The following is a 21,525-nucleotide window of genomic DNA, read 5'->3' as shown; positions in this document are numbered from 1 at the left end:
AGCGACAGCTGGAAGTCACCTCCATAACCTGACTTGTTCCTGACTGAACAACTCAGAACAAAGAAGTCCACCCAGCGGTGCCGTTAGCGGACTTCTTTGAATCTACAGCAAAAAGAGAGTTCAGTTCCCTTCTTGTGTTCTTAGAGGTGATTTACTGAAATGACACCGAAGTTCACCTGGATAAAAAGTGACGAGTATCCAGAGAAGTCTGAGTATATTTGACCTGCACTCGTGTTTAATCTGTTCAGTTTAAGTTCAGCTGACATGTTGCCGTCATTGTTCGTATGTTTTGGTGTCAAACAACAACTAATGTCTTCTGAAATGTTCCATGTGTGTTCCACTGCTGGTGTTCACACAGTTAACTTAAAGTCTACTTCAAGCTCAGTTAAAGGTGGATTTCAGGTAGAAAAGAGAGCCAGAGAAGCTCAGCTGTAGACTTTAAAGTACAACACTTACACAGAAAATAGGAGCCTTTAGCTCAGCTGGTGCAGGAGCTCCATGAACTGAAGCTGTAGGTCCTCACAGGGCCGGCCCGAGTCCAGGTCCCAGGTCTGACTCTGGGGTCCCAGTCCCAGCCTGGGGTCCTTGCTGCAGGTCCTCCTTCCTCTCTGCCTACTTCCTGTTTATCTGCTGTAAAATAAAGGCCGTCTATGTCCTGGTCTGTGAATCTTTGCCAGTGATGGAGAAACCGAAGCTTTCTGAACCACTGAACCAACATGAAGCCATCGTGTTGAAACGTTTCAGTGTTTCAAAGCATTTGATCAAATTAATTATGGCGCCATCTGCTGGCCACCCTTCAACACAGCATTTAAAGGGCCGGGTGTTATAAAACAGAGACACTGTTCTGCAGAACAATAAAGGTTCCATGTGCATCTTGAAATGTTTGACTGTTTTATTAGAGACATTAATAATATGCTTGTGTTATAACGTGATTGTGCCATCATAAAATACTGTATGTAATAGAGATATGCTTTAGTAAGATTTATAGAAAGGTTGAAAGATGTTTATTTAACAACAAGATGATTTCAGCTGAGTTGGGCTTCAGTCTGTTCCTCTTCTTTGTTACGACCCCTCCAGCTTTTCACTCGGCACAGAAGTAGCTGGCACATCCTCCTGACTGCCGGGACAGAAAAGTGTTGCCACATCACTATTTTCTTCATCTTTCCCAACTGTTTGGGAGGCAGTAACAATAATAATAATCAAATGTTCCTTTCAGGTTCCCACATTTCCATCAGCTCAGTCGTCTCTGACTGAATCACACTGACAGCTTCTCATTTCCACTGATGGATTTAAAGATTAAAAGATGAAAGATTTACACATTAAAAGTCAGTTTTTAAAGGCAGAAAATGAAGCCGAGAGAATAAAACTGTTGTCAAACTTTAGACTGTGGCTTTTCTTTCAGTTCAGATGGAACTGAAGGTTTAAGGATCGTTTCCATTACTGATCCTTTCTAACCCAACTTTAAAGGATAAGACCGTTTTTTTGACATTGGGCCCTTGATTTCACATTATAACATGATGTTCTACTCACCCCTGCTTGTTGTAATTTTGAATTTTTGTCGTAAAGTGGGTGTTACTGACGTCATCGTCGTGCTACTGCCACAGACAGCCCACAGACCTGCTGTCTATTTATTCATTCGGCTAAAATTCAAAATTAGTAACCCGGATTTTTTTAAGTAAGCGACGCACCTCCACGTTATCAGTGCTAGTGTACAGTAATTACTAAATTATAAACAGCATAGTTTGTGCCTGTATAAGCTTGCCCATAGGAAACCGTTTCATGGCCGAATATCTCAAGAGAGCAGCCAGACGCCTCTCGAATATCTTCGGAACAGCTCCAAATTACCAACAACAAGCAGGGGTGAGTAGAACATCATGTTATAATGTGAAATCAAGGGCCCAATGTAAAAAAACCGGTCTTATCCTTTAACATGGTTATTCCAAAGGAAGAAAAACAGTATACAAACACATCATCATCATCATCATCATCATCATCATCATCATCATCATCATCATCATCATCATCTGGGTGCAGTCAGAGTCTCTCTGCACACAAGCTGCTGCTGCTTCATCCTGTGGATCATCAGGACACAGATCATCCTCTCAGCTCACATCGTCCTGTTCATCACCACCATCTGTAGAGAGAAGAAGAAAGAAGGGAGGAGATAAACGAGTGTTTCCAGAGCGTCTCTTCCTCAGCTGCCATCAGCTTTAATAAATAGAATAAATAATAAATAAAGTCTGATAAAATACTGCTGAGAGCTGCATGGACCTCCGACCCTCTACTGACCTCAGAGTCTGCAGTTTGCTGTGTGGACTCTCCACAAGATCAGACAGCTCCTTCACTGCTGATTTATTCAGCTTGTTCTGTCTCAGGTCCAGTTCTGTCAGACGGGAGGAGGGGTTGGACTTTAGAGCTGAAGCCAGAGAAGCACAGCTGCTCTCTGACAAACTGCACCACATCAATCTGAAGAAAGAATAAAACATGATTTAATAGATCATCATTTCATCAACTAAAGCCCAGAAGAAGAACACAGACTTTACCATGAAGACCAGCACAACTTTCACATCATATTAATCTGAACACACAACAAAAACATGGTGTCTGACCTCAGAGTCTTCAGTCCACAGTGTGGACTCTGCAGAAAGCTGCTCAGCTCCTTCGCTGCAGAGTCACCGATGGTGTTCCAGCTCAGGTTCAGTTCTGTCAGACGGGAGGAGGGGTTGGACTTCAGAGCAGAGACCAGAGAAGCACAGCTGGTCCAAGACAAACTGCAGCCCCTCAATCTGAATAAAGAATAAAACATGTGAGCTGAAGCCAACAGAGAAAAGGACTCTGAACCAGCTGCTGTCCATCATGGAGGATGAGCAGCTGATCTGTGCTGAGTGCTGACAGAACCAGCTGACATTAACAAAGTGTGTCAGTGCTGCAGGTTATTTTCACCAGCACTCATGGAAATATAGAGTGCAGGAGGTGTCTAAGAAAGGATTGCAGTTCCCACAGTCCCTGAAGGCAGCATGATGGGGGTCCCTTCAGCCTCCTCTGCTGCTCTGGCAGTCAGGCTTTAACCCCCCTGTCAGCTGACGTCCGGGCTCTCAAAGCAGGTCAACAGCAAAAGTTTGAAAGTGAAAAAACGGGTCAGAAGGTGGAAAAAAGTTCAGAATCTGACAGAAAGTTTGTGAATCTGAAAACAGAAAACATCTCAAATATGGACAAATGGGACGAAAGTGTTAATAAAACCTATGAAAGAAGAATGAAACTTACATTCAAAGTGAAATAAACTTCTGCTGCACTTTGAATCTGGTTGTTTGTTCCTCACAGAAAGTGATGAAGCTTCATGTTTCTCAGCCTGCATTCACTCACATGCTGCTCACAGCTCTCTGAGCTCTGACTGAATGAAACAGCTGGAACAGCTGGCACACAGCCGGCAGGGGAACAGAACAGCATGTATCTGCAGTGATGCAGCAGTCCCTGCCTCCCTCCTGCATGGCAGCTCAGTAATCATCCTTTGTGTCTGTGTTGGGCTCACCTGCACAGGGTCGCAGCACTTCACCTGTTCAGCTTCTCTTTGGCTGCACAGCTATCAAACACTGACTCTGCTGCATGTTTTCACACATTTCTCACCTGATGGAAAGCTGCTCACACACACTCACAGCTTCCTTCCATCTGCCGTTACCTAGCAACCAGTTAGCTCACAGCTGTTCTCTCATCCATGGTCCAATCCTGTTATTCTTCTTCTGATAAACTCTTCTGTGTGTTTCCCCCACAGTCACTAAATGTCAGCATCACCTTCAGTTGGCCTTGGCATTGTGTAACAGGGAATTATTGATAGAATTCATGAAATAAAGCTCAACTGAAAGTGATTTCCTCTCAGTTATCAGTGGGAGAAGCTTTTTGGCTGCATTTTGTCATCATGAATGAATCTGACTGAAGACAACTGCTGCTGTGATGAAAGCTGTTTTCTAACCAAGTCAAAGATTGTTCATTTCCAACAGAGTTGGCGGGGAGTTTGTTAGTATCAGCTGATTAATGGGCTGCTGGAAATATTCACCAACTCTGGACCTCTGGAAGCATCAGCCAGTGATTCTAGATTTGTTTCTGTCTGACAGATTCACTGTTTTCTTATTATTTAATAGATCATCATTTCATCAACTAAAGCCCAGAAGAAGAACACAGACTTTACCATGAAGACCAGCACAACTTTCACATCATATTAATCTGAACACACAACTAAAACATGGTGTCTGACCTCAGAGTCTTCAGTCCACAGTGTGGACTCTGCAGAAAGCTGCTCAGCTCCTTCTCTGCAGAGTCTCTGATGGTGTTCCAGCTCAGGTCCAGTTCTGTCAGATGGGAGGGGTTGGACTTCAGAGCTGAGACCAGAGAAGCCCAGCTGATCTCTGACAACATGCAGTTCACCAATCTGAATAAAGAATAAAACATGTGAGCTGAAGCCAACAGGATGCAGGCTGAAACTGACTTTAATCAGCTATATGTGCCTTTCCAAATATCATATTTGGATCCGGCTCTGCCACTAGTGCTCATCTTTGGAAATGATTCAGTTATTTTACCACATTATTTAAACCACTAGTAAAGCAAGAATGAACATTTGGAAGCAGAAGCAAGGGAAATAAGTACTGAGATGAGTGTGTGCAGCATGTTCTTCTTCTGTGGTGTAATTCTGAATTCCTCTCTGGTTTCTGCACTTTGTGATGGATTCTTTTAGCATGTGATCCTCTCAACTTTGGTGATTTTTCATCCTTCATGTTTAAAATAAAGTGCAGAGTCAGCGCTTTGCCATTTCCCCCAGTCTCACTTATTACTGGGTGGAGGCTGAAGCCCAAAGCAGACTGAGTCGTTGGAGTTAAAGTGACTGAACTCTGCACATTTGTCCTGTTCAAATGAGCAGCAGAAGCAGCAGATCTGTCAGTTTGTTGCAGTTTAATCTTCATCCAGCTTTCCAAACTTTACTGATCAAACATCTCTCAGATGGACCAGAAAGGTGAGTCAAAGTTACATTTCAGCTGCTCCATTTTACCTCTGATCTAAAGTGTTTTCTCTCCTTTTATGACTGAAGAAAAATGTTTTTTACCAGGATGATTTTTCTAAGGAACAGCTCTGCTTCAGTGTGTGAAAGTGAGGAAAGAATTGCTTTGGCAGGTGAAAAGGATGGAAGGGAGGATTCATTCAGACATGTGGAAACACTGAATGTTTGGATATTTCCACATATCACTAAATCATTTCAACTAAAACAGAAAAAGTGAAAGAGCTGCAGTGAACTGACCTCAGAGCCTCCAGTCTGCAGTTTGGACTTTCCAGGCCAGCAGACAGATGTTCCACTGCTGGATCCGACGGCTGGTTGTAACTCAGGTCCAGTTGTTTCAGATGGGAGGGGTTGGACTTTAAAGCAGAGGCCACAACTTCACAGTCAGTCTCTGAGAGATTACAATAAGGAAGTCTGTGATGAGAGAAAACGTAAAGTCAGTTCTACTAAAATCAGACAATCTGCACTATAAACACCAGCTGAACTCATATTCTAACTGAACAGTGATGTGAATGTAATGTCCTCTGATGAACATCTGTTCTTCACATCTGTGATTGATCTCATCTCATCTTCCTGTGTTTGACACGACATCATTAATCTCTTCAGTCTCTCAGACCTGAGCTCCTTTAAAATGACTTTTCTTCATTATTTTCTCTAATCTGCAGATAAAGAAGGAAATGTGGTGTCACATTCAGACTGAAAACATGTTTGATCTGATCCCAAAGTCAGAATAAGGACGTCTTGTTCAGAAAACCCTTTTTACATTCTTACATCTTTCATTTGACTCCAGAATCTTTATAAAAAGTTCAGCTTAGTGAACATTTACAGCTGAAAGACGATCTCTTTGCTAACCACTGTCAGCTGGGACTGTTCACACCCATATACAGGAAGAATCCACTCTAAGAAGCTTCTAAGCACCAGTTAGCTTCTCCAGGGCTCTGAAAGCTGCCACAGAGCAACATCATTATGTCTCCGGAGACATCAGCTCCAACACTGCAGGCTGTACGCTTTGAGCTTTCCCCTCGTATATTTACATTCTGTGCAAAGGCCACAGTTCACGTCGTCTTCTCAGATGATGGCGTCTGCGTTTCACTGCAGATGGATGTCTTAATATCTCTAATCTGCAGCTATAAAAGCTGCTAGCATTCAGTACTGTGCCGTGGTCTGAGTCCACATTTCAAACCGTTTGTGGAAATCATGGACGTGGTGTCCTCCGGGCTAAAGAGGAAAAGGAGCATCCAGATTGTACCAGAGCAAAGTTCCAAAGCCAGCATCTGTGATGGTGTGGGGCTGTGTTGGTGCCCATGGCGTGGGTAACCTGCACATCTGTGAGGGCGCCATTAATGCTGAAAGCTCCAAACAGGAGCAACACGGCTTTTTCAGGGACGTCCTGCTTATTTCAGCAAGACGATGCCAGGCCGCATTCTGCAGGTGTGCCAGCAGCGTGGCTTCATAGGAGCAGAGTGCAGGAACTAAACTGGCCCGCCTGCAGTCCACACCTGTCTCCCATTGAAAATGTGCGGCACATTATGAAGAAAAAGATATGACGGCAGAGACTGTTGAGCCAAAGCTTTCACAATCAATCCCTCCAACAGCCACCAATGAAATGACCCGACTGAGGCCGCTCACCTATAAAACCTTCTGCTGATCCAACCATCACAATTTTACCAACAAAAACTTTTATTCTGACAAATGCTCTTAATGATCCAGTTCAGTAAAACTTTAAACCCCCAAAATACTTGTTCCAACATATTCCCACAGATTTCTGTTGCATCATTTCCAGTGAGCTGGGAACTGGGCCCAATCTGTCCAAGATTCTCTCCTGTGAGTCAGGTTGCCATGGAAACACTCTTTATGTGCCGATCTGAAAAACTGGCCAGATTTCCTAGCTTCTGGTTGTGTTGGGGACCGGCCATGTGGGCATAAAGCAGGCCTACATGGGAAACAGTGGAAACAGCAGGTTAATGCTGGCTTACTGCCTCCAACAGTAGGTCTGCTGCTGTGAAGCACATGTGAGCAGCAACTGTGGGAAAGGTCCAGATGAACCTGTCTGCAGGTTCTCCAGAACATCTCTGCTGTTCATGTGCAGAAACGGCTTTTAGGGAACTAAACTACTAATCTACTCTGACTCATGAAATCAATGAACACATCAACTCACCGGAACTTTCTGCAGTTCCTCACAGCTGGAATCAGCCTCCTTTTTCCCTCATCTGTTGTGCTGTACTTCTCCAGGTCCAACTCATCCAGAACCTCCTCTGACATCTGCAGCATGTAGGCCAGAGCTGAGCACTGGATCTGAGAGAGTTTCTTTGATCTGTTCTCTGACATCAGGAACTTTTGGATCTGCTGATGAACTGAGGGGTCGTTCATCTCCATCAGACAGTGGAAGATGTTGATGCTTCTGTCAGGAGAAATTTTAGACGCGTTCATCTTCTTCAGGTTGTTGATGGCTCTCTGGATGGTTTCTGGACTGTTCTGTGTCTGACCCAGCAGGCCTGCTAAGAGTCTCTGGTTGGACTCCACAGAGAGGCCATGAAGGAAGCGGACAAACAGGTCCAGGTGGCCATTTTTACTGTGAAAGGATTTCTCCATGACTCTCTTCAGGAAGTCATCCAGAGATGAGTAACGGTATTTTTCTCCCAGGAAGCTCCTCAGCACCTCCTTCTTCCTGTTGGTGTAGCAGTGCATCATGTAGACTGCAGCCAGAAACTCCTGAACACTCAGATGAACAAAGCAGTAAACCGGTTTCTGGAAGATCTCACACTCTTTTTTGAAGATCTCTGTACAAACTCCTGAATACAGCGATGCCTCTGGGACATCCAGGCCACACTGCTCCAGGTCTTCTTGGTAGAACATGATGTTTCCTTTCTCCAGATGTTCAAACGCCAGCCTCCCCAGCTTCAGAAGAACGTCCCCGTCAGCCTCCGTCAGCTCCTGTGGACCCGCCTCGTGTCCCTGGTGGTACTTGTTCTTCTTCCTCTGTGTCTGAACCAGCAGGAAGTGGGAGTACATGTCAGTGGTGGTCTTGGGCAGCTCTGCTCTCTGCTCGGGGGTCAACATGTGCTCCAGAACTGTAGCAGTGATCCAGCAGAAGACTGGGATTCCACACATGATGTGGAGGCTCCTGGATGCCTGGATGTGGGAGCTGATCCTGCTGGACCGCTCTTCATCTCTGAACCTCCTCCTGAAGTACTCCTCCTTCTGGGCATCGGTGAAGCCTCGTACTTCTGTTACCCTGGCGACACACGCAGGAGGGATCCGATTGGCCGCTGCGGGCCGTGTGGTTATCCAGAGGCGAGCCGAGGGAAGCAGGTTCCCCCTGATGAGGTTTGTCAGCAGCACGCTGACTGATGACTTCTGGGTGAGCTCAGACACAACCTGACAGCTGAACTCCAGAGACAGTCTGCTTTCATCCAGGCCGTCCAGGATGAACAGAAGTGTGCAGCCGGCCAGCTGCTCTGCTGGGAGCTGCTGTAATGTTGGATGGAAAACATGGAGCAGCGTGAGAAGACTGTGCTGCTCCTCTCTGATCAGGTTCAGCTCCCTGAAGGAAAGCAGAATCACCACACTGACATCCTGGTTCTCCAGGCCCTCGGCCCAGTCCAGAGTGAACTTCAGCACTGAGAAGGTTTTTCCAACACCAGCGACGCCGTTGGTCAGAACCACTCTGATGGCCCCCTGCTGCTCAGCTAAGGCTTTAAAGATGTCCTGGCACCTGATGGGAGTGTCATGGCGGATCTTGGAAGCCGTCTCCAGCTGCCTCACCTCATGTTGGGTATTAACCTCTTCACTCCGCCCCTCTGTGATGTAGAGCTCAGTGTAGATCGTGCTGAGGAGGGTTCCACCTCCTGCTCCATCACTTCCTTCAGTCACATGTTCACATCTCCTCCTCAGACTCATCTTATGTTCATCTAAAACCTCCTGCAGACCAACATCTGCTGACCAAAGAACAAATGAGATCAAACACAAACAGATTACATTCAATTTATCACGATTTGTTCCACTTTATCTGTCTTGTGTTCTGTGTCTGAATTTAGACCCAGTGCCTCCAAACTGTGTGAATAAACAGGATTCTGATTGGTTAATGAATACAGGGACAGCTGCTGCCATCATGAAACCATCAAATATGAAACGTACATGTATTCATTTGGATTTGGCTTTCCCTTCTGCAGAGTGAACAGAGGACATGTGTTCCATTTCGCTGGGAGTTCAGCTTTAAATGATGTTCCTGATGACCTCTGTGATGTCCTCTGTTGGTTGGTTGGGGTATTAACGAGTGTCTGTTCTGCTGGGAGCTGATTTGTGTGATTTAGCCTAAATCATTTAGGACACCTGTGGCTCCTTCCATCTTAGACCCCATCCACACGTAGCCGGGTATCTGCTAAAACGTATATATTTTTCTACATTTGGATCTGTCATCCACATAAAAACGCATCGTAAACCATTTTTTTTTTAAAACTCCGGGCAAAGTCAAGATTTTTGAAAACTCCGTTTATGCAGCTGCGTGTAGACAGAGATAACCGGAGTTTTGCGTTTTCGAACATCACAATATGTGCCAAAACAACAACAAATCTGCTCTAAAGTCAAAAGTGCGACCTTTGTTTACTGAAGAAGCATGGATGCCTTGAGAACTGTGCTGGTTATTATTGTGCAGGCGCTGTTTGCCTTGATTTTACACGTCCAAGTCGTACTCCCAGAAGAATGGCGTGACAATTTCCACATGTCCCGGTCCTCAGTCCTGTCGCTGTCGGAATTCTTACGTCCTCATATCGAGGGGCAGTCCACTGTCAGTGTGCTCAAAAAAGTTGCGTGCACACTTTATTATTTAGCTGACGAGGGCAGATTGCGCAAAACAGCAAATGCATTTGGGTTGTCAAGACAGGTGAAAACGCAGATGTTCGGTTATGTGTGGAAGGTGTTTTTTTCGAAAACGAGGTAATGTGGATACAAATTATTTTATAAACGGAGGGGGGGAAATACTCTGTTTTAAAAATACCCGGCTACGTGTGTACATAGCCTTATTTTGGCTCCTTTAGTCCTGATTTCAGTCTGATTACTCTGCTCTTCTCCACAGGTGCTGCTATCTTGGTTATTGTGTTGGTTTAGTTTCATTTTCTGATCCATTTGCTCATTACAGCATTTACATTTATTCAATTCAATTCATTTTTATTTATATAGCGCCAAATACAACAAATGTCATCTCAAGGCACTTAGATAGTAAGTCCAATTCAAGCCAATTGGAATTCAATTAATTAATAATAATCATAATTCATAAAATAATCCAATTCGTTCATATAGAGCCAATTCAAAAACAATTTCCTAGCTAAGAAAACCAACAGATTGCACTGAAAACTTTTTGTTTTTCGGTCCAATCTCCTGGCCTGAGCGTGCCTGAGGCGACTGTGGAGAGAAACGACTCCCTTTTAACAGGAAGAAACCTCTGGCAGAACCAGAACCAGGAAGGGTGGCCATCCGCCTTGACCAGCTGGGGTTTGAGAAGACAGAAAGGGGGGGAGGGGGGGAGGGGGCCGCGGCGGCACTGTAACACCATTCAAAGGATATCTGTTGGAACAGGGAAACACGAGTTAATGACCACAATAATGTCACATATACATAAAGAGAGTAAAGTGAGGAAAGGTGTGACAGATGAGGCCCCCCAGCAGTCTAGGCCTATAGCAGCTTAACTATGGGATGTTTCAGGATCACCTGAGCCATCCCTAACTATAAGCTTTATCAAAAAGGAAAGTTTTAAGCCTGGTCTTAAAAGTGGAAAGGGTGTCTGCTTCCCGGACATTTACTGGCAGCTTATTCCACAAGAGAGGGGCCTGATAACTGAAGGCTCTGCCTCCCATTCTACTTTTAGAAACTCTGGGAACCTCAAGTAAACCTGCAGTTTGGGAACGAAGTGCTCTGTTAGGAAAATATCTTACAATGAGATCTTTAAGATATGATGGAGCTCGGTCATTAAGAGCTTTATATGTAAGGAGAAGAATCTTAAATTCTATTCTGAATTTAACAGGGAGCCAATGAAGAGAAGCTAAAACTGGAGAAATATGATCTCTCCTGTTAGTTCTCATCAGAACTCTGGCTGCAGCATTTTGGATCAACTGAAGGCTTTTCAGAGAATATGTGGGACAGCCCAATAATAAAGAATTACAGCAGTCCAATCTTGAAGTAACAAATGCATGAATTAGTTTTTCTGCATCACTCTGAGACAAGATGTTCCTGATTTTAACAATATTACGAAGATGAAAGAAGGCAGTCCTAGAAACCTGTTTTATATGCGAGTCAAATGATAAGTTCTGGTCAAAAATAACTCCAAGGTTCCTCACTGTAGAACTAGAAGCCAAGGAAATACCATCTAGAGCAGTGGTTTTCAATAGGTGAGGCGCGCCTCCCCTGGGGGGCGCCAAAGAGTCGCAGGGGAGGCGCGCGAGCCCGCGAAACCCGCGAAAAATATAACGGTTTCTGTCAACATCTCAGTAGACTGATTGTTCGTGCTTCCGTGTGTGAATAAGCAGGACTAGTGAAAAATGCGTCGTTTTCTGATACCACAACAGAAGTCAGCAGAAAGGGAGGAGCCCCCCAAAAAACGTAGGAAATACGATCCTGAATATTTAAAATTAGGGTTTACGTGGTCTGGTTCTGAGAGCGCACCTCTGCCGCAATGTGTAGTGTGTAAAGAGACATTGGCAAATGACAGTATGCGGCCATGTAAACTGCGCCGTCATGTAGAAACTAAACACACGACTTTAGTTGACAAGCCACTGGAGTTTTTTCAGAGGAAACTTGATGAATTTAGATCACAAAAAGCAGTAATGCGTTCGTTTGGCACCACTAACGCTAAGGCAACTGAGGCATCTTATCGAGCTGCTCTCCATATAGCGAAGGCAGGCAAGCCCCATACTGATGGAGAAACATTTCTGCTCCCTGCAGCTAGAGATATGTGTTCAGTGATGCTGGGAGAAGCAGCTGCAGCTAAACTTGACACGATCCCAATGTCTGACAACACCATCCAGCGACGAATATCCGACATGGCTTACGATGTCAAAGAGCAGGTGGTGAACAGTGTTCGCAAAAGCCCCATCCATGCCATTCAACTGGATGAGTCCACTGACGTTGCACACTGCGCTCAATTGATGGTGTACGTCAGGTTTATCGAAGAGCAAAGTGTGCGCGAAGATTTTTTGTTTTGCGTTCCCCTCCCTGCCCGCACAACAGCAGATGAACTTTTCAAGGCGCTGAATGATTTTTACCAGGCCGAAGGCCTTGAGTGGAGTCGGTGTTGTGGCATATGCACGGATGGGGCAAGGGCCATGACCGGCCGTCACAGCGGTCTTGTGAAACAAGTGCAGACCGTTGCCCCTGCCGCTGTTTGGAAACACTGCATCATTCATCGCCAGGCTTTAGCAGCAAAAATGATGCCCAACGAATTGCGTGCGGTTCTGGATAATGCAGTGAAAATTGTGAACACAATTAAATCACGAGCCTTAAACGCACGCCTGTTTAAAATCCTGTGCGATGAAATGGGAGCTCAATTCAAGCAACTGCTCCTGCATTCCGAGGTGAGGTGGCTCTCTCGGGGAAAAGTCCTCACCAGGCTCTGCGAGTTGCGAGAAGAAGTCTACCTCTTCCTCACTGAGATGAACTCCCCTCTCGCAAAACATCTGGAAGACATGAACTGGCTCGCGCTGTTGGCATATCTGTCTGACATTTTCGAGCGGATCAACACCCTGAATACTTCTCTCCAGGGCAAAGAGTGCAATGTTTATACGGCACACGACCAAGTGTGCAGCTTCAGGAAGAAGCTGGATGTGTGGCGTGCCCATATTGGAAGGGGCTCTGTTGAAATGTTCCCAACATTGGAGGATGCGCTGGAGAAGACAGCGCTGCCGCTCAGCTCTGTGAAACAGGTCATCAGCGCGCATCTGAGCGGGCTGCGCGACCAGTTCGGACAGTATTTCGGAGAGGAGCCACTGGGAAACCAGTGGGTCAGAAACCCCTTCTCATTCCCACCTACAGTCCGAGATGATCTGAGCATACAAGAGGAGGAGGCTCTTGTTGAGCTCAGCTCAAATGTGGACTTGAAACAGAGACTGGTGGAAATGCCGATTACGCGATTCTGGTTGAGTGTCGAGAGCGAGTTTCCCCATGTGTCCGCCAAAGCCATGAGAGTCCTGATCCCCTTCACCTCCACTTACCTGTGTGAATGTGGGTTTTCTGCTCTCACCCTGATCAAAAACAAATACCGGTCAAGGCTACAAGTACAAGATGACTTGCGGCTGTTTCTGTCTTCTGTACAACCCCGCATTGAACAGCTGTGCGCATCAAAGGCGCGTCCGCATTGTTCGCATTGAGTTGTTCAAATAGCAACAGGTTTAAATTGTGTATAATTAGCCTAAAAAGTAAATCAGAATATGGAATATGTTGATGTCTATCTTTATTATTATAATTATTATTATTAGGCCTATTATTATTATCATTATTTCAGTTGACGTCTCCTGTTGACATGAGTTAAGTTGGACACTGTTTAGTCTGCTGTTGAAAACGATCGTTTATGAATTTGTTCTAATGACAGTTCAATTTTAGGCCCTCTGTTCGTGATGTTTCAGTAGCCTCTAAGATGGAAATATTTGGATGGACATTTTATGAATAAGCCTTTTTTTTATGAATGTAGGCTACTTTGTTAAAAGAAATACAATTAAAAAAAATACATGTATTGGGCTATCAGTTGTTTTTGAAACACACCATTCTAGGAACACAAAAGAAAGATGCATTTACTGTAGGAACCTGGGGGGGGGGGGGCTTGGTTATCTTTACCTACTCCAAGGGGAGGCTCACATTCAATGAATTTGAAAACCCCTGATCTAGAGTAACTATATAGCTAGACAATTTCTCCCTGATACGCTCAGGTCCAAAGATAACGACTTCAGTTTTGTCTGAATTTAGCAGCAGACAGTTCTGAGTCATCCAGGTCTTTATGTCTTTAAGACATGCTTGTAGTCTGACCAACCTATTGGGTTCATCTGGTTTTATAGATAAGTACAGCTGGGTATCATCAGCATAGCAATGGAAATTTATGCCATGCTGTCTAATAATGTTACCTAATGGAAGCATGTATAAAGTGAAAAGAATCGGTCCAAGCACAGAACCCTGGGGAACTCCATGACTTACTCTGGTGTGTGAGGAAGATTCTTCATTTACAAGAACAAACTGAAATCTATCAGATAAATATGACTTAAACCAGCCTAGTCTTCCACTCAGAAATATGATCCAGCTCTGATTTAACTGATGTCCACAGCCCAGAACATAAAGCTTTGATTTGGCGTATTAATTCAGTCTGATGTGAGTTAATAAAATGATTCTTTAGCTTGAACTGATGGTGTGTCTCTGTTGTTGTGTCCATGTGAGTCAGGTCCTAACAAATGTTGTGTTGTTCTGTTTGACACCACAATGTGTCTGCATTAAATCAGCAGGTTAACCATTCAGACCCAAAGCTGTGTGTGAAGTCCTTCTGAAACCTGAGGGGGGCTGAAAACTAACAACTGTCCACTAACACTTTTATTCTCAGCGTCTGAAGAAACTAAAACATCAACTGAAATAAAAACAGACACATTTCAGCAGTTAAACCTCCTCTTTTTAAACCACTGACTTTGTCGTCATGGCGATTCATATTTTTGGTCAAATATTAGTGTTTGTGCATCTTGAACATGTTGATGTGTGTGTGCGTCTAAACGGGTTAACAGAAATATCTGACCTGGTGCAGCTCTGGATCTTTCTCCACACCGGGGACAGGAGGAGCCTCCTGAGGGAGCATACTGGTCCCAGTATGAGGTGATGCACTGTCTGCAGAACCAGTGTCCACAGCTGGCAGAGACCGGATCCTTCAGGACGTCCTGACACAGAGCACAGCAGGACAGCTGCTGCTCCTCACAAACACCACTCCTCTTCCTCCCTCTGTCAACACATGTCTTCATCACTAAAATCCTTTTAAAATAACTCCATTTGGCATCAACTCTGCTGTTTGATGTGAATACAAACTCAACCCTTCCTGCAGCAACATTTCACATTTGGTTCAATCCTCAGTCTATGTGCTGACTTCACTGTGTGAATATTACTGCTGCTGCTCTACAGAAAACATTTCATTAGATTTCAAATCAGTCCTAATCCTGTTCTACATTTGCTCTTTTAGAATTAAGCAATGAAAAACTCTTTAGTACTTACAGATAACCAATAAGTGTATTGATAAAGACCAGGGGCCTCATGTACAAAAGGTGCGTACGCACAAAATAGTGGCGTACGCACCTTTTCACGTGAATGATCAGATGTATCAAGAGCGAAATGACCTTGGAAATGTGCGGTGCCTCACGCCAACTTCAGGGCTGGCGTACGCACTTTTTTACAGCTGCTGATTCTTTGGCGACACCTAAGGTGATGTTGGGAAACTGTTATAATAAATAAATGTGAAAACAATTAGTCCTCAGACAGTGATGCGCACATTTGAGATGCATGAACAATTAATACTGATAAACAATTAACACACCCATGTGTCTGCAATTACACGAGCGGATATAAAAGCAGCACAAAGTGGGGCAATGCACACCATTAAAAACAATGGCTGCTTTAGCGGTATTAGAAAGGCAAATGGTGCAATTCGAAGAGAGCGTGTGTTCAGAGACAGAGAGGATTTGCTGGCATATGATGGCGACTGACTCATTAGCCGTTTTGAGGGAAATCCTCCTGGAACTGTGCGCAGAGCTGCGGCCGGCGTTGGAGCGCAACACAGGGAGGAGGCATGCACTGCCTGTGCTCACAGGTGATGTGCACACTGGGGTTCCTATAGCAACCGGGGCATTCCACAGGTGATGTGCACACTGGGGTTCCTATAGCAACCGGGGCATTCCACAGGTGATGTGCACACTGGGGTTCCTATAGCAACCGGAGCATTCCACAGGTGATGTGCACACTGGGGTTCCTATAGCAACCGGGGCATTCCACAGGTGATGTGCACACTGGGGTTCCTATAGCAACCGGGGCATTCCAGGGATTATTATTATTATTATTCCAGGGAGGAGTCGGGTGCTCCGACATGTGCGCTCAATTCCACATGTCGGAGCACTTTGGTTTGAGCGTACGCCATGTTTCAGTAGGAAATCCACGCAAGTCTTTTTGTTCTTTGTACATGAGGCCCCTGGGCTGATAGTGTGTGTTGATCAAATAGATTCTAACAACACTGGCTGCAGCTACACTCTGAGATGATCACATTTCATCCCACATCCATCCACTGTGACCCCCTGAGCTATCAGAGGCAGAAAATAGACCATCACTGACAGACATGTGGTCCTGTTCAGAGGCCATGTTGCTCCTGAACTGGAAGTAGAGTTTAGATTTCCAACACAAACCAAAATGATCAGAAACTCAGCTCTGTAGCCAGAGTTTTGGGTTTGCCACATCAGATTGTGCACCACCATCTCCTTGGTTTGACACCAGACTGAGTGCTGTTCTCCCATTTGTTGTCATGGCAACAGGAGACAGCAGCAAGTTAGTGCCTGTGCTAACCTAGTTATCAGGACATTGAGCTGGTTTGGATATAAATGCTGAGTTTAACAGAAATAAAATAGATCATGAAAGATCCTGAAATCTCCTTTTCAGTTGTCTTACTTTGTGCCTGAGGGTCCAGCTTCATCACTGAGGTCTGGAGGACGATCTTTGGACCAGTTACTCTTCACAGACAGACAGTCTGATGTTGGAGACTCTGCTCTCCATCTGTGGTGCTGACCTCTGCAAAAACAAACATGGTGTTATTCTAGGGCCGGCACGGTATATGTATTCGTGCCGAACCGTCACGGTACGGGGGTCACGGTTCGGTACGCGCATTGCCACGCAGAATACACATGGTACGGAAGTTTAATATTGATCTGAACGCGGAACTGTTATTTTGCAAGAGTTTCCTTCAGGACCCATTTAAACACTGCCACATTGATTGGTCCGTAGAGATATATACGCTTTCGGACAGAGTAGTTGTAAGAACGCAGTTATCAGAACTGTCCTACTCGAATTTCGTTCTGATAACTGTCCTTCCCCAGCGGAGCTGTTTCAGTCTGCATTCGCACATGAGTCGGGACTGATGCGCCGCGCACAGCCGTCTGCATCAGTGACGTGTTAGCCGTTAGCCGTTTAGCGCCACATTCAACAACAAAACAAAACAAAACCCGAGAAGAAAAAACACCACAAAGAAGCTAATATGGAGAGCGGGGAGGCCACCGTGTTCATGGTCTGCATGATGGTGATATTAATCATGGACGGTCACATCAGGCGTCTAATATCGAGGCTGGGAGAGCTCACAGAGAGAGTCAGGATCAAGCGCAGGCGATACTTCTTCGTTTCATGAAGGAAGAAAAGAGAGCAGAGCGCCGCAGACAAAGGAGACAACGTGTAAGTTTAACTTATTAAACACGCGCCGGTTCTGTCTGTGTGGTATGATGAAACATTTCAGCCGTGATAGCATGACATGGGGCGGAGCTACCGACCACCACACACCTCCGTCAGTTGTGTTCTATAGAACCATGAAAAGACCCGACCAATTACGTCTCCCAAATTTTATTACAACAACCCCTGGATACGAATACATGCAGAGCGAAAAAAATTACCGAAGCAATTGGAATTTACATCGCATCTGCTATGCGCCCATATTCCACTGTAGAAGAGGCAGGATTCAGATATCTGTTACATGTGCTCGAACCTCGCTACACGCCTCCTTCGGCACTGTACCGAAAATGTACCGAACCGTAGGGTCCATACCGAGGTACGTACCGAACCGTGAGTTTTTTGTACCGTTCCACCCCTATGTTATTCATATACATTCATTCATATATTGATATTTCTGCTTTCCTTTCCAACTGTATTCATTTAACTTTGTGTTAAGACCCCTCTTTATTTACTCTGACATTTCATTTTTGATTTGTTTGATTCATTTAATCCTTCATTCATATATTTATTCTGAAATCACTGAATTAATTTGTCCTTTATCCATTTATCTCTTCATTTATTCTCTGTTTTGTAACAAATACATCAGGAAAAGTCCTAAAATCTCTGTTTCAGTTGCCTTACTTTGTGTCTGAGGGTCCAGCTTCATCACTGAGGTCTGGAGGACGATCTTTGGACCAGTCACTCTTCATAGACAGACAGTCGGATGTTGGAGACTCTGTTCTCCTTCTGTGGTGCTGACCTCTGCAAATACAAACATGGTGTTATTCATATGCAAATACACATAAAATGATATATGTGAACTCAAGGGACTGGGACTAAACAGCTGAGTAGCCTTAAGAAAAACACTTATCAGTGAGGCTAATCTGGAAAAAGACTTCAGTTTGGCGGGAGCATAAACATTGGACTCTGGAGCAATGGAAGAAGGTCATGTGGTCTGATGAGTCCAGATTTACCCTGTTCCAGAGTGATGGGAGCATCAGGGTAAGAAGGGAGGCGGATGAAGTGATGCCCCCATCATGCCTGCTGCCTACCGTACAGGCCTGTGGGGGCAGTGCTATGATCTGGGGCTGCTGCAGTTGGTCACGTCGAGGTTCAGCAACGTTATGAGCCCAAAGAATGAGGTCAGCTGACTACCTGAATGAGCAGCTTATTCCATCAGTGGATTTTTACTTCCCTGATGGCTCAGGTATATTCCAAGATGACAATGGCAGGATTCATAGGGCTCACATTGTGAAAGAGTGGTTCAGGGAGCATGAGCCATCATTTTCACACATGGGTTGGCCCCCACAGAGTCCAGACCTTAACCCCAGTGAGAAGCTTTGGGATCTGCTGTAGAAGACTTTGCTCAGCGGTCCGACTCTCCCATCATCACTACAAGATCTGAGAGCAGAAATAATGCAACTCTGGACTGAAATAAATGTTGTGACATTGCAGAAGCTTATTGACACGATGCCACAGCGAATGCTGCTGTAATCAGAGCTAAAGGCAGTCCAACGAAATATTAGAGTGGGACTTTTTCTTTTGGACGAGCAATGTATTTTGTCCTTTATCCATTTATATAATCATTAATTAATTCAGTTTTTCTCTGTTTTGTAACAAAGAGATCATGAAAGATCCAGAAATCTGTTTCAGTTGTCTTACTTTGTGCCTGAGGGTCCAGCTTCATCACTGATATTAGGAGGTTCCTCTTTGGACCAGTTGCTCTTTACAGACAGACAGTCGGATGTTGGAGACTCTGCTCTCCGTCTGTGGTGCTGACCTCTGCAAACACAAACATGCTGTTATTCATAACACATACACCTAAAATTATATATTTGAGGAAAATAAATCACTTCCTGAAGTGAATCTAGTTCCTTCACCTCGTTCTTTCATCAGTTCGATCTATCACATCTGTGACATAGTTGGTCAAAGCATCTGTCTATCATGTATAGATACAGAATATATAAATATATATATATATATATATATATATATATATATATACACACACACACACAGTATACATCAGGCTCGGAGTGGCTAATTGGGAGGACCGGGATAATTCCCAGTGGGCTGGTCTGATGTTGGGGTTTAGTCATGGCAGTGGGTTTATGTTAATGTTTATGCATTTTGGCTTTTATCCAAGAGAGGTTGAAAGAGGTGGGATAGGGGCCGTATTAAGTTATTCAAATTTATTTTTACTTTTCAAGAAGTGGCAGACTTAAGATTAGGGCTCTGGTCCTGTGAGCTTAGGTTTAGGGTAAGTGGAAGGGGAAGGTACATAAAAAGAGAAAGTGGGCAGTTTTATATGGGAATGTTTCCTGACAAAATTATGAAAAAATGTTTCAATGAAGTGGCCTGGGGTAGGGGGACATAGGGTTAGGACCATGGTCCTGTCAGCTTAGGTTTAGGGCAGGTGGCGGCATATATAAAGAGAGAATGGGCAGTTTTATTCGGGGTAAGAAATGTTTTTTGAGAATATTATTCAAATATTTTTTTCTGGTGATGACATGGGGTGGGGTATGGTCAAGGTATACAGAAAGAGGAAATGGTGTTTCTGTTTGGGATGAAATAATGTGTTCAAAAACAATTTTTCCAAAAATCATTAAAAATTATTTTTCACCATTGAGGCTTATACAATTGTTAAATTAGAACCTCGTCATCCAAATGAGTTGGGTCGTGAATCCGTGTAAACATCTGTATAGCTTCTTTTTTGAGATTAACATTTTTTATTTTCATTATTTCAATAATACAATAACAACAGTAACCCCCCCCCCCAGCAAACAAACCCCTCCTAAGCCACCACCATCCATGCTGATCCCTTTATGGTTACCAACATCTACTACTGTGCTCCTTCATGTAGCTACACTATTTGCATCAATGTAGACAGCACATAAAATAACTATAACAATATTAGACACAGAAAATAGCTCCAAACAAGGTTGATACATCAAATTACCGTATTTTCCGCACTACAAGGCGCACTTAAAAGCCTATAATTTTCTCAAAAAACAAAAGTGCGCCTTATAACCCGGAGCGCTTTATATATGGATTTATTCTTGTTAGCTTACTGACCCTGAAGCGATTTTGTGTGGTACACGGCGCTCTGTCAAAATGTTTTAGTAAGACTTTGGTAAACTACAAAGCCGCACCGCAGCATTACGGCTACAGTAGTCATGAGCATAGCGGAGTAATATATATTGTGATTCACCATAATATTACAGTGTGTGCAGTGGCGTAACTATCGGTAAGCAGAGGCGGCAGTTGCTTACGGGCCCACGACCTGCTAGGGGCCCTCCATCACCAGGGCTCCAGAGTGCGACCAATTTGGTCGCATATGCGACCTATTTTCTCAATGGTGCGCCTAAAAAATCTCAGGTTGCACAGGTGCAAACAACCGTTCCGAGGAAAAAAAAAAAAAGTCTACGCGACTCTGAAAGTCTCCCTTTGGTTCAACAACAGACACACGTTAGACCCATATCGTGGTCTAAACCAATCAGAGATAGTGAAGGGCGGGACCCCCCTCTGATTGGCCCGTGTACGTGTACGTTTGAACACGTGCTCTAGCATAGGCGTCGATTACGGGGGACGGTGGGGACATGTCCCCCCCACTATTTATGATTTGAATTTTGTCCCCACGACTTTTAAAAATGTGCTCTGATGCGACCGAAAAAAAATCCCCACATACTCAACCGAAATCGTCCTGTCTAAATCATGCGATAGGCGCGCACGAACATGTGAAAACCCCAATTTGGTATTTAGTCGTTTGATTTGCCGACTGTGAGCCACTGTAGAAACATGAAGTTGTAAAATGACAGCGGAGTCGGTGCATTCCAATGACGTCACACCAGAGGTCCGTTTCACGAAGCAGGTTTAGTGAAAACTCTGAGTTGATTAACTCTGAAATGAGAGAAACTTTTACTCAATAAACCTTGAGTTTCTCTCTGTCTCCGCCCTCTTTCAGCCATTTGATTTCCTCATTCATTCAGTCAGCAGAGCGAGTTCTTCTACTT

At 44.5% G+C, this 21,525-nt stretch overlaps 2 protein-coding genes and 1 long non-coding RNA gene across 5 annotated transcripts in view; 1 reads left to right on the top strand and 2 right to left on the bottom strand.

The window, feature by feature from the left end:
- The window catches only part of LOC142388931 (uncharacterized), a 406,360-nt gene that overhangs the window by 233,022 nt on the left and 151,813 nt on the right, over nucleotides 1-21,525 (top strand). The window lies entirely within an intron of this gene.
- LOC142388697 (NACHT, LRR and PYD domains-containing protein 12-like) overlaps nucleotides 1-21,525 on the bottom strand; it is a 199,095-nt gene that overhangs the window by 93,166 nt on the left and 84,404 nt on the right. The window contains exons 5-7 of the mRNA XM_075474244.1: nucleotides 19,175-19,294; nucleotides 18,155-18,274; nucleotides 16,706-16,825 (exon numbers count right to left, since the gene is read on the bottom strand). Coding sequence (XP_075330359.1) covers nucleotides 16,706-16,825; nucleotides 18,155-18,274; nucleotides 19,175-19,294 — 360 coding nt within the window. The remainder of the gene's footprint in view (nucleotides 1-16,705; nucleotides 16,826-18,154; nucleotides 18,275-19,174; nucleotides 19,295-21,525) is intronic.
- LOC142388826 (protein NLRC3-like) lies at nucleotides 990-15,242 on the bottom strand. Of its 2 annotated transcripts, none has more exons than XM_075474391.1 (7): nucleotides 14,802-15,242; nucleotides 7,203-8,979; nucleotides 5,285-5,458; nucleotides 4,250-4,423; nucleotides 2,610-2,786; nucleotides 2,290-2,466; nucleotides 990-2,134 (listed from the first exon to the last, which is right to left on the bottom strand). In XM_075474391.1, the coding sequence occupies exons 1-7, from the start codon at nucleotides 15,019-15,021 to the stop codon at nucleotides 2,125-2,127; spliced, it is 2,709 nt and encodes a 902-aa protein (XP_075330506.1). In that variant the 5' UTR covers nucleotides 15,022-15,242; the 3' UTR covers nucleotides 990-2,124. The 2 variants fall into 2 exon arrangements, with proteins under 2 accessions (XP_075330506.1, XP_075330516.1); XM_075474401.1 differs by lacking the exon at nucleotides 14,802-15,242 and adding an exon at nucleotides 9,182-9,595.

This window comes from Odontesthes bonariensis, chromosome 2 (assembly GCF_027942865.1).
Source record: "Odontesthes bonariensis isolate fOdoBon6 chromosome 2, fOdoBon6.hap1, whole genome shotgun sequence".
Taxonomy (NCBI): domain Eukaryota; kingdom Metazoa; phylum Chordata; class Actinopteri; order Atheriniformes; family Atherinopsidae; genus Odontesthes; species Odontesthes bonariensis.
Note: the sequence above shows the minus strand (reverse complement) of the source record. Positions and strands in the feature narration are given on the sequence as shown.

What these genes read in the sequence shown, in the direction of transcription:
- LOC142388826 (XM_075474391.1), bottom strand. Translation starts at nt 15,021, where the DNA reads ATGAAGACATGTGTTGACAGAGGGAGGAAGAGGAGTGGTGTTTGTGAG. An exon ending in TGTGGACTGAAGACTCTGAG is followed by an intron (nt 2,787 to 4,249) that starts GTCAGACACCAT and finishes TTCTTTATTCAG; the next exon opens with ATTGAGGGGCTGCAGTTTGT. An exon ending in TGTGGACTGAAGACTCTGAG is followed by an intron (nt 2,467 to 2,609) that starts GTCAGACACCAT and finishes TTCTTTCTTCAG; the next exon opens with ATTGATGTGGTGCAGTTTGT.